This window comes from Hemicordylus capensis, chromosome 5 (assembly GCF_027244095.1).
Source record: "Hemicordylus capensis ecotype Gifberg chromosome 5, rHemCap1.1.pri, whole genome shotgun sequence".
Taxonomy (NCBI): Eukaryota; Metazoa; Chordata; class Lepidosauria; order Squamata; family Cordylidae; genus Hemicordylus; species Hemicordylus capensis.
The window spans coordinates 223,755,218-223,767,510 of NC_069661.1; the positions used below are offsets into that span (position 1 = coordinate 223,755,218).

The following is a 12,293-nucleotide window of genomic DNA, read 5'->3' on the forward strand; positions in this document are numbered from 1 at the left end:
AGATGTTTCTTTCTGGTCATTTTTTCAGACAAAGAGAAGTATGCCACCCAAAATCAGCTCCATCGTTGCTTTTTGATGGCTGGGAATCAACAGGCATGCTATCAAGATGCTGCACTAATCATACAGACCCTCCTCAAATTTCCACACACTAAGGCCCAAACTACAAAGGACATCAGTCACCATCATTAGCCCTGCCATGCTTTTATTTTCTGATGGGAATCATGCAAGGGGGAAATGATCTGGACTGGGACCATGGCGAGAAGAGGTTTTAACTCCACTCCTTACCCCACTTTGTAGTATAAATCTGAATTGCGCCTAAGGGAACAGTTTTTGTGAGGGATGCAGGGGCCAGTCAATCAGCTAGTCAATAATCAGCTACCCCTGCTAACTGAAGTGGTGACTCAGGGGGAGAGCAACTGGCCTACCCATCCCTAGCACATCATCACTCCAGTGGCTGTTGCTGGTATATGCCTTCCGTTTCTTTTTAGACTGTGAGCCCTTTGGGGACAGGGGGCCATTTTATTTATGTATTATGTATTATTTATGCATTGTTTATTTTTCTATGTAAACCGGTTGTGAACTTTGGTGGAAGAGCTGTATATAAATATTCATAGTAGTAGTAATCAGTGCTGTACTGTCCCACACAGGATGGTGGTGGCAACAGTTTCGTGTCAGTCCAGACTGAACTCCAGTCAGTCAGAGTGCTGTCAAACAAGAGTGCTGTGCAAACAAGGGCACTTCCAGAGAGAGCTTACTATGCTCTCTCCAGAGAGAGCTTCACAGTGCATGTATGTACACACCTTATATGTATGTACACACCAAGTAAAATGCTAAGCGCATCCAATTTTGCTTGAATGGCAACAGGAAATACAAACTTTGACTCCGACTGCTAGTCCTTTCTGACTTTGGATTGTATGAAATTTCAATCATGGTTACGCCTCCTGCCCCTGTAGGAGCATATATTGTTATCTTTGTTTCTCCCAGTGGCCTTTAACACCAGAACAAAAGCATAGCCTAGCAAATAGCACCACAGGCAGCCTGCAACTCACTGCATACTTACCTAAACGAGAGGTCTGCTTGCGTTTGATTTCAACAAGTTTTGGAATAGGATAGGGTCCATAGCAATGAGTGAAAATGACAGCCAGTTGTTGACTAATCACTTCATTCTAAAACAAACACAAAATAAAAACACAGGTGACATTTGCATGCTTGAAGAGTCACTCACAGTAGTTGTCGGAATAGTATACATGCTCATATGCTCCTGAAAAACTAGTTTACAGGTACCCTAACTTCCTCTGGGCTGATTCTCACAATATTTTTAAATGTTAGAAGGAGTGGAATCTAGAGCTTTCTGACCCACGCATGCTCCTGTTTTGCAATTATGAGAAATCATAAAAGATTACTGCCAATCAGTTGGCAGCATCATGCTACTGAAGCTCCTCCTCCTCTTGACCATCAGTAAACTTAGATCTGATGTCAGGAGGAGATGCTTAGGTTGGTACATTGCCAACTCAGCATCAGCAACCTTTCCTGAGTTCTCATAATCGCAAAACAGGTGTTTGTGCGTCTCTGGAAGTCCTAGATTCCACTCCTCCTGACAAGGAAAAGATCGTGAGAACCAGCTCTCTGCCAAAATCCTAAAGAAGTCTGTTCTTAAACTAGATATTCCTGTAGCTGCTGAAGCTGCTTGACTGGAGCAACAGTAGATGAACTGTGTAAGTATCCTAGGTGTGGAGTTGATATTATATCCTTCATCAGGCAGGCTAGCTTTATGTTGAAGTATGATGGGCTACAGAAAACTGGTTTGAGAAGTCAATCAATCTTGGATTCATATTCTGGTTTATTCCAGAAAAAGGTTGCACAACTTCAACCCAGCTGTTTTTGATCTACAACTCCCATCATTCCCAGCCACAGTAGCCAATAGTGAGTTGTAGTCCAACATCTACAGGAGGGCCAAGGCTGTGCAGCCCTGTTCCAGAACATTGACAACAATATGCCAGGATTATTTGGTTCATTCTTAATGAGTGAACCTGGTTAGTTCCTAACCAGAAATTTGAGGCAGAATGCTTTTTGACTTTCACAGAGGTAGAGAGGGAGAAGAGCATCCATTCGAGGCTTGGGGACATTGCATGAAACTAGGATATAATCCTGACTCTGCATTATGTCACAACCAGCCCATCATGACAACAGCTATACAGTGTTTCCCGAAGTCTGTGAAATGATCTCCCCTCTCTTAAATTTAATAGAATTTCTGCACACAATTTTTTTTAAAAAACCCTCTTCCGATAGACTTGTGAGAAGGAAAAAAAATCCTTTTTTAAATTTATAGTTTAACATCTTTCTATAACAGTTTCTAAGAAACATTAGGTATACCCCATGGAGCCTGCCTCAGTTGCTGTGAGACAGGCTCCCTGTGAAACACCTTCTATTGCTTGGATAATGGGGCTCTCATTATCGGCTTGAGCCCAGTCTTTTCAAACGCAATACGTTTTCTCCCAGAGTGATAAGAAAGCTGATTAATAGGTGTCCAGGTATATGGGGATCATTAAGGGACATTTTAAGCTGCGTTCATGCACATTTGCTTTTAGTGATTAACAATGAAGACCTGGCAGAAACAGCTTCAAAGCTAACTTAGTTGGACCCAAATTGGCAAGTGACACTAAATTTCAGTCCTCCCCAGACAAGAATCTCAAACCAAAATTTTGCCTCCTGAGCATCTCTTTGAAAAAAGAGGTTTGCCTACTGTCACAAATCACCCATACAAAGAAGTGCTACCATTGTTACCGAGCAACAGTAATGCAAAAGGATTTCCAAATGCCCCGCCATGAATTCCTGCAGAATGCCCCCCTCTCCGGTGGTCTCTTCACTTATCTCCTTGAGTCATGCAGCAGATACAATAGCAGAAGCAACAGTGGGGAGGAGATATGGCGGTCTGAAAGGCCTCCCTTCCCCCTTCTACTTCAGATATCAGTGCCCTGGGTTCCAGGGTCCCTGGGAGATGCAGTCCTATGAACTCCTGTTCCTTAGGGAAATTATGTATATCTCCTAGGGTCCCTGGCACCTGGGGCATTAATGTGCCAGGCTCCTGGGGGCAGGCTTTTCAGGACTCCAAAACTATTACCACTGCTACTACTGTTGTTGCAGAGCAGAGGAGTAAGTGGGAAGACACAACAGGAAAGGGTCTGTGGTTGGGCCATTCTTCTCCAGGCTCAGATTACAATCCAAGCTGAGGAAAGGGCGGATGGTGCTTGGTTCAGAAAATGGCAGAACACAACAAGCTGGGCAAATTTTCATTCCAAACAGCCCACCCCACCAAATTTCAGTAATATCACTAGTCATCCTGTTCCATATCCAGATGTGAGCCCTGTTCACTTGTTATGGAATCTGCGGACACTGCCTTTGTGTACAGCATCTCCAAAAGCATGACTGCCAGCACCACCCCCACCCTGATGCAGTCTGAAACCCCGCCCCCAGTCTCCACAGTTACAACGCTTTTGCGCAATTCTCAAGGATGTGGGAAATGAGCACAAGGCCCCCAACTTCTAACAACTCAACAGGGTTTAGGCTGACGGTCAATCTAACAACTTCTAAAGCTTTAGGGCTGGCTCATCAACTTTCATCAATTTAGAGCCAGGGTAAAGGTTAGAGTTGCATTTGTCTTTTGGTTTCTTTTCTAAATTGCCTGCTTTTGTAGATGCTTTTCTCTCTCTGCGTTTGCCACTATTTTTTGTTATATGCTGTACACTGGTACACTCCTACAAGCTCATTAACACCTTTTCAGCCATAGATGCTCAAGTAATGTTACTGGTGTGGAGGCTGGGAAGAGCCTCAACCCCTGAAATACGGCATCTCCCCCCAAATAAGAGGGAGCCATAAACCTATATTCAGAATATACTGTTCTAGAAAATATTTTCAAAGGCAAACCCTGCTTTTGAGTGGAAATCAGCTTGACCTACACTTGCAGCATAATGAGGTAGCAAAGTCCTGAAATACAAGAAAGTTCTGTGTCATTTGAGACTGTAGATGTGGGGTGCCATTTCTAAATGCTTTGCCTTGTCAAATCTCCCTGCAAATAGAGAGGTGAGATAATGAACTGAGATCAAACTTCTCTTCCTGATGTACAGCTTTTTAATTCCTATTTGCTGGGAATGTTTGTTTCTGGATGTGATTCTAGATGCTGGCTATTATCTTTAAAGCCTTTTCCAGCTTGGTTACTTGAAGGATCACCTTCCCTTGCATGAATTTGCGTGCCCTTTAAGATCAGAGAGGGAAGGCCCTTTAAGACCAGACAGAGTGGGCTTTCTGCATGTGCCACCCATATCTGGGGTTCAGTGGCCACAGAAGATAGATCCTTTTCTGTGGTGGCCCCCTCCCTGTAGAACTCCCTCCCTTAACAGGTCCATTTTGTCTACTCTTGTCTATGTTTTAGACACCTAGTAATGGCATTTTTATTTAATGAAGTCTTTCTGCCAATAGGTTAGTGTATATTATGTTTTTAAATGATTTAATCTCTCAAATCTGTGTGGTCTTTATCCCTTGAATAATGACTAGGGTTTTTAGATTTTGTGGTTGTTTTTAGTGTGTGTGTGCATGAGCGGACGAGTGTGTGCATAAGAGAAAGAAAGAGAATGATTGTAAGCCTGAGACTACAGTGGAGGTGCAGAATAAAATATCTGAAATCTCTTTTTTAAAAGTGTGTGTGTGTGTGTGTGTGTGTGTGTGTGTGTGTGTGTGTGAGAGAGAGAGAGAGAGAGAGAGAGAGAGAGAGAGAGAGAGAGAGAGAGAGAGAGAGAGATGGATGGTGGGAGTGGGGGAATGAATGCCATCAGTCCAAACTGATACAGGCTACTTTACCACCTTATAATTCTCTAAAAAAGAATTAGAAACCTCCTTCTGTACTATGTGTAGACCAGGCCATAGTCTATATGGATTTATTGGCAGTGAAAAAACTCTATGGCGAATCCCAGAGGAAAAGATTCTAGTCAGAAAAATCACAAGTCCACATTTCCTCAGGTGAGCACATTTGTGACATCACTCTTGCTCATCTTGGTTTCTACACCTCATATGCTTATTCTCCCCTTCCATTTATCCACACTCTCAATTTATTTATTTACCCATACTCTTTTTAAATTTATCCACACCTCCCGTATTCTAGTTATCACACACAGATGGCGACACTTTATCTCTAGAGTGAGCAATCAGGTAGCTAAACTAGACAATGTGCGTGATTGAGATCTACGTACTTGATTTTTCTAATGCAAATAGCAGAAACAGAGAGCAATCCAGACTGGAGCTGTGAGAGGCAAAGCGTTTAAGCCTCTGTTCCTCCATGCTCTGGTCCCAATCTGGATTGTCTTCATCCCATACTGTTGGAATAAGAAAAATGAAGCATGGTTTTTGCAACACACATATTGAGGCTGTTGTCATGCACAGTCTAACTCAGGCTAGGGAAGCCAAGCCTGGGTTAGGCTGCATGTGAGAACTGGGATTGGGCCCAATTCCTGCTGGGCAGTCCCATCTAGCCCGGCTTTTTAGCCTGGCTGTTAGCCTGGGTTAATGGCGCCAACGTGCTGTTAGCCCGAGGAGAAATACGATTGTGGAGCCTTGGTTATGTTTAGCCTGAAGAGACACAGAGATGGACGTCTAGAGCAGGGATTCTCAACGTTGGGTCCCCAGATGTCATTGGAATTCAGCTCCCATAATCCCCAGCCCCAGTGGCCTTTGGTTGGGGATTATGGGAGTTGAAGTCCAATAACATCTGGGGACCCAACGTTGAGAATCTCTGGTCTGGTTTGTCCCCTCTTTTCACAAGTGAAGTTGCCACTAGGCATCTTGAAAACCTTTGAGCCTTGACCATTTTATTGGTTTTTTACTCATATGGCATGTAAAAATGATTGTGCCATTGCTCCCATTTTGATTCACACTGATCAGCTACATCTAGAGCTTGGCCACTAGCCAAACCAAAACCTCATCACTTGCCACTAAGCAGGAGAGGAAGCCAAATGTTTAATCATTTACTGGAAGTAAGAAAGGGCAGAGGAGTGACTGCATCTAAAGGAGCTGTGCATTCCTCACAAGCATCTTTCCTCAAATAAATCAAATGATAAATGATAACATGGCTGTTTATTTACATCTGGTAGTGAAGTTTCACATGGACTGACAAATATGCAAGAGAGCCTACAGGAGCTGTTCAACAAAGGGATGAGAACAAAAAGAAAAGCCGCCAAGATGTTAAGCATCTTGGATTTTCCACCCAAGACTTGGAAAGAAAAGAGGAAAGTTATTAAAAACAGCGCATTCTTGTTCTCACACACCTGCAGGTCTTGGTGGACTCTGCATACTGGATGTGCTTTATTGCAGTCTGCAGATTCTAACAAAAGACCAGGCCAACAGAAGCAGCAGCAAAGGTGAATTAAACAGAAAGAATTCTTTGTTGCTGCTAGGAGCCTCTTAACCCAAGCTGCTTGGCGAACAGAAAGGTGGCTTGTAAGAAAAGAAAGTTGGGCCATATTCTGCCTGAAATAGTAGTAAATAGCATGGCAAAATAGCAGCCACACAATCAGTCAGTCCAGATTGGGAGTGTATGTGTGTGGAGGGTGGGGTGGGGTGGGTGTTAAGCTCCCATTTCCCTCCAATTAAGTCTCAAATCAAGGGCCCCCAATTTGGTTGTTATTGACTAAAGACCATCTAAGTCCATCTGGGAAATGACACTTTAAACATCACATGTAGAGGCTATTCCCACGATCACTGGAAACTGGGCTTAGGGAGCCCAGTCCGGATTCCACTGATTGCCAGTTCCACGGCAGCTAACCCACCTAACAACCCTTCCCCTTAAACGAGGTGAATGGAGCAAGCTCTCCATTAACCCCATTGGCTCATTATGGATTGTCTTCATCCCATACTGTTGAAATAAGAAAAATGAAGCATGGTTTTTGCAACACACATATTGAGGCTGTTGTCACGCACAGTCTAACTCAGGCTAGGGAAGCCAAGCCTGGGAAAGCTCCATTAACCCCATTGGGGAGAAGGGAGGGGGGACCCCAGGAAGGCACCGCACACTCACGCAGTGCCTTCCTGGGGCTCCTAGGCAACACGCAGCGGCACTCCCCTTCCCTTGACCCCCCCCTCCCGGAGCACCACGGCTGGGCACAGGAGCACCCGACTGAAGCCACCGCTCATCTGGGCAGCCAATCTGGCCACCTAGCAGCAAGCAACTGCTCATGTGCGGGGAGAGAGGACTAAGCCTGCTCTCCCCGCTGAACCCTCCTCGGCTCCACACTTTGATCATGTGTAGAGTCTCGTAGTTTGCTCTTATTTTTAATCACAATCACTTGACTGGTAACTAAGGAAAGTTTGCACCTAAACCTAGGGTTGCCTATTCTGACTGAAATTATTCTTGGAAGGTACATACGAAGCTGGGCTTTCCCCCAACATTTTCTCCCAGTAATGCTCACAATATCAAACCATTCAGATCTCCAGGATCGCTTTCAATAGTCGCCTGGAGACTAAGGCTGATTCCTAGAAGCTCTAGCCAGTCCTGGAGGCTTGGCAGGCAACCTTGCCTGCACCTTAACGTATACCAAAGAGCACAGAGAACTCAGAAGACTGTTGCTGCTATCCACCTAAGCAATAGATGCAAAATAGAGGGTAGACAAGCATATTCTAGAATAACCCTCAGTGGAGAAGTTATATATACGTTCAACAAAAGATGTGTTATTCACAGGAATACAGTTGTGCATTTTTATGAGCATTAGAAAGAAAACATTGGGCAGAATCCAGCCTAAGTTAGTCACGACTAAGTCCTACTGAAATAAATGAGACAAGTTAGTCATTTCAGTGGTGCTCACTCACTAAACAGCAAACTATCAGCTAGTTAAAAAGAGCTGCTCTTTCTTCTTCCCTCTTCATCTTTTCTTTCCCTATACCTTAGGACTCCCTTCCCTCACACTCTCTTCCTGGGAGCTCCTTCACTTCTTGTACCATATTTTTTGCATTGTGCCTCTGCTCTGTAAAAAAATAAACGTTATTTCTCATTTTTCAAAAGTCTTTGCCCCTGGGTCTTTAGAGTACCCCTTTAGGGTACTCGGTATCTTGCCACTGTCTGGACTGCAATCCACATGTTATCCATACTTGCAGATATGATATGCGATAATTCCCCCATTTTGGTCTCATAGCACAGATCAGGGTTGCACAGCTTCAGCCCTCCAGTTGTTGTTGGACCACAACTCTCAATATCCCCAGCCACAGCAGCCAATAGTAATGGATGATAGGAGCTGTAGTCCAACAGCTGGAGGGCTGAAGTTTTGCAGCCCTGGCATAGATGCATGTGTGTGGGATACATGGGTTTGAGCAAGCGTGGTAACAGACCAGAGAACAGAAAAAATGGACTTGCACGAATATATATATATATATATATATATATATATATATATATATATATATGGACTGTAGTGGTGACTGAGGTGGAGGAAGATCTATGGATGTCTTTAGTGAACTTGTGTAGAATTTCCTTCCATGTTGGGAGGGGAAGTGATTCTGAGGAACTGATCTTTCACCCATGCTACATTCTACATATACAGCCAAAGAAACTCTGGCTGCTAACAGCTGTTTTACATAGCTCTGTGGAACTAAGGTATTGTGATGTAAAGTTCCTTACTAATGTTGCATGCTATTCTTAGAGGAGGAACAATTCTTTGAAACAAGATATGCTCTTTAAAACAAGTGGGATTGGACAACCATGATTCTTCTGGCAACAGCATATCGCTGAGCTTCAGAAATGGACTCTAGGAATCCAGCTTGACAGTATACCTCTGTGCTGCAAATAACTAACTTTTGCAGTTAGTTGCACCCATGCACTAAAATGGAGGGCAAGTGTGAGGGCACTCTGAGAAGCCTTCTGCACAGGAATTTTTCTCGAGTGGTGAGATTCCCATTGACATTCTTCTCATATGATGTCTCATTCTCAAGGTGGTTCTCTGATTTGATTCACATATGAGCTGCGTGAAAACTGATAAAACATAGCGTTGGAAGCATGTTCTTATAAGACCAAGAAGCATGTATTTCATAAATAGTCAACATTTGTGTGCTAGGAAGGCCCAAGAAGTTGGAGATAACAGGTAATCCACAAATTGTCCTTTGGTGGCAACTGAGAATAATATAATGCCAAGACTCTGTTCTGAAGGACTTTAAAAACCACTTTGTGTACTGAAAGCATAGATCCAGGAACAGAGTCTTATTTAATTCATGGGTCTCAGAGCAGGGAGAAGGTACCCAAGTCCTAGCATTAATGAACCCTGGTTCCAATAAGTCTCAGCAAAATTCCCTTTTCATGAAAAACAGTATGTATTTGTGACTCCACTGTAGAAATATCCCTTGGGAGAAATTATGACTAAGAATGTAAGTGCAACATCATCCAGTCAAATTCAAGGTTAGTCTTCAGATGAATCCATGCTGCTACACACAATCTCTGTGACCCTTGTTAATTGCACATCATATTAGTATGCCACTCGGGTGTACCTGATATTCACTTCTCATGTGGAGAATGCAAGATGCACATGTATGAAGAATTCGGGTCTTGGTTATCCTGAACTGTTTAGACACAGAAGTACTGAAAGTGATGACCGGGAAGACTACATGCCTTAACAGCAAACACAACCTGCCTCTGGGAGAACAAGAACACTCCAGGGTGAAATGAAAAGCCCAGTTAACTGGCAGGGGTTGCTCTATGTCTAAAGTTCCAACAATGTTGAGTTAGACATTTATCCAGATTCCAAAGTAACCAGGTTGGCACATTATGTCCCTGGAGAGGTCCTTCCTGAAGGCCTTTCCTCTGGACAATGCATGCTTCAGTATTATAATGCATAAAATGAACATTTGGACAACACATATACCTTGATTTTCCCTCCTTAAAAACCTAATCTCTTAAAAAAACCCACAACACAACCATTTTTTCTTAATAGCAACACTGTAATTGCATGTAAGCAATACTATAAAAGGAATCATGAGCTTTTAGTAGGGATGTGCAGAACGTTCTGTCAGTGGAACACTCTGGCTGGAAACAGGGTGTTTCAAGTGTTCCGAGCTCAAAACAGAACACCTTTCAAATGAAAGGCCTTTTCCAAGCTCGGAACAGAGTGACCCTGTTCCAAGTTGGAATGTTCCGAGTGTTCCAAGAGCCATTTTGGACTCCAAAATGGTGCTCTTCTGGCCTCTGCACATGCAAGGCAGTCATTGGCATAGTCAGCACCACCACACCAATGGCTACCGCACATGCACAGAGGCCAGAAGAGCGCCATTTTGGAGTCCAAAATGGCACTCGGAACGTTCTGGATACTTGTGTTCCATTTTGTTCTGAGCTTGGAATGGAACACAAATAGTATCCCACACAGTATCCCTAGTTTTAAATGACTTTTTAGTAGGGCTGTGCATCACAAATGGGTTCTCTACTTTTTTGTAACCTTTCTGTTGCAAACATTCACCATAGATACCCCATAGACACACATTGTCTATGTGTGTGTGAGAGAGCGAGAGAGCACATGTGTGTTTGTGTGTAACACACACACGAGTGCACGCACACACACTTAAATGTTACAGTTATGAAACTGGCTACTGCAGTTACTGGCTTACATCCATACTAAGTTACTAATGAGTACTCCCATTAAAATGTATGAGACAAGTCCAATTAATTGTAATGGGAGTACTAATGGCTAATTTTCGAAAATCTATCAGTCAAGCTGAAGGATGGGGCTTCAGCATGTAGCCAGCCAATCAAGAGCAGAGGAGGTGGGTCTACACCCTTTTCTGTCCCTTTCTGCAGAACACGCATAATGGAGGGCGCATTGGCTTCAAGCCGGTGATCCTCAGATGGGGAACAAATAGTGTGTCTGCAATGTGGAGAAGCAGGAGGGCTCTGAGTACCTCCTGAGAGTCCTTTAGTTATCCCTAGTGGTATACCCACTGTTGAGAAACCCTGGCTTAGAACAGAACCTCCAATTCCGATCAAATACACCTATTCACTGATGCACCAGGGAGCACCTGCATCGAACTGAGCTGATATTGATTATCAGAGGCCTTACCTGGAGGCAACATGGTTGGCTCTCCTTTCTTTTAACTTGAAAAACGCTGCTGCCTCAACAGGTAGTGACAGCAGCATTTAAAAATCCCTCTTCCTTCCCTGGCAGCTGGCCCATAAAGTTCTGCAGAGGGAAGCAATGTCTCATCCTTTCCTCATGACATTACTGTGGGGAAATGGCCGACACAACGTTGCTTCCTTCTTTGGAGCATTATGGGGCAGCTTTTAGAACATTAAAAGCAATGTTTTTAAACTCTGCTGCTGCCACCTATTAAGGCAATAGCTTTTCCCCCTGAATTTTTTTATTTTACATGTTTCAGTTTTTCATACACATGCACACATACACAAATAAATAAAAATACAGGAGGCCCTCATTTTTTGCGGGGGTTATGGTCCCACCTACAATTGCAAATGCCAAAATGGTAATATTGGAAACCTTGTACCTATGGGAATCTTGGTGTTGGATTCCACAGCAAATTTTAAAGTGCTAAAACTTCTCCCCAAAAGTGGGGAAAGCAGAAACAAAAGAAGTACAGCACAGTTTGTTGAATTCTCCAGCACCTCCAGTAATGGTCCCACAAGCCCCTAAATCCTCTGAGTTTAATTTTTAAAAAACCAAACAGGTGAAAAATCCTCTAAATACTGAGTGAAAAGCCCCATCATGTCCCCAAGCGGGAAATGACACCAGAAGTGTGAAACATACATGCAGGAACCACGAATAACCAAAAATTGCCACCACAATAATGACAGTCGGGTGTCTATAGCCTGACCACGAATAGTTGAAACTACCATGGGATAACCTGCGGAAAACTAGGGTCTCTTGTATACTATATGAAGCAGCAGCGTTTTCATGTTAAAAGAAAGGAGAACCCACCACGCTGCCTCCAGGTAAGAGGCATTCTCCACCAATCCAATCTAATTTGATACAGGGTGAATTGGACATCCTTGTATCTGATCCAATTGGCTCAGACCCTATCAGGCAACTTTTCATTGAACACAATCTGATGAAAAATTGTTTAATAGTTTCACACTAAATCAGGTCTGATCAGTGATTATCAATTTTATTTGATGCACATCCCTACTTTTTCGTGATCTTCTATGGTCGCATTTTAAGAACTACTTAAAAATATGTTTTGGATATTTAACTAGAAAGAAATACTTTTATTTTCTCACTGTAATTCAGTGAATGCATATACTCCCTAAATTGTACTACTACCTTATT

General features: G+C 43.2%; 1 protein-coding gene across 7 annotated transcripts in view; it reads right to left on the reverse strand.

Annotated features, from left to right (window-relative positions):
- ABTB3 (ankyrin repeat and BTB domain containing 3) overlaps positions 1–12,293 on the reverse strand; it is a 448,319-nt gene that overhangs the window by 15,330 nt on the left and 420,696 nt on the right. For 5 of the 7 annotated variants that reach the window (XM_053258103.1, XM_053258101.1, XM_053258099.1 and 2 more), the window contains 2 exons: positions 9,517–9,588; positions 1,061–1,166 (listed from right to left, as the gene is read on the reverse strand). In XM_053258103.1, the coding sequence (XP_053114078.1) occupies positions 1,061–1,166; positions 9,517–9,588 (178 nt within the window). The remainder of the gene's footprint in view (positions 1–1,060; positions 1,167–9,516; positions 9,589–12,293) is intronic. The other 2 variants (XM_053258104.1, XM_053258102.1) reach the window with 1 other exon arrangement.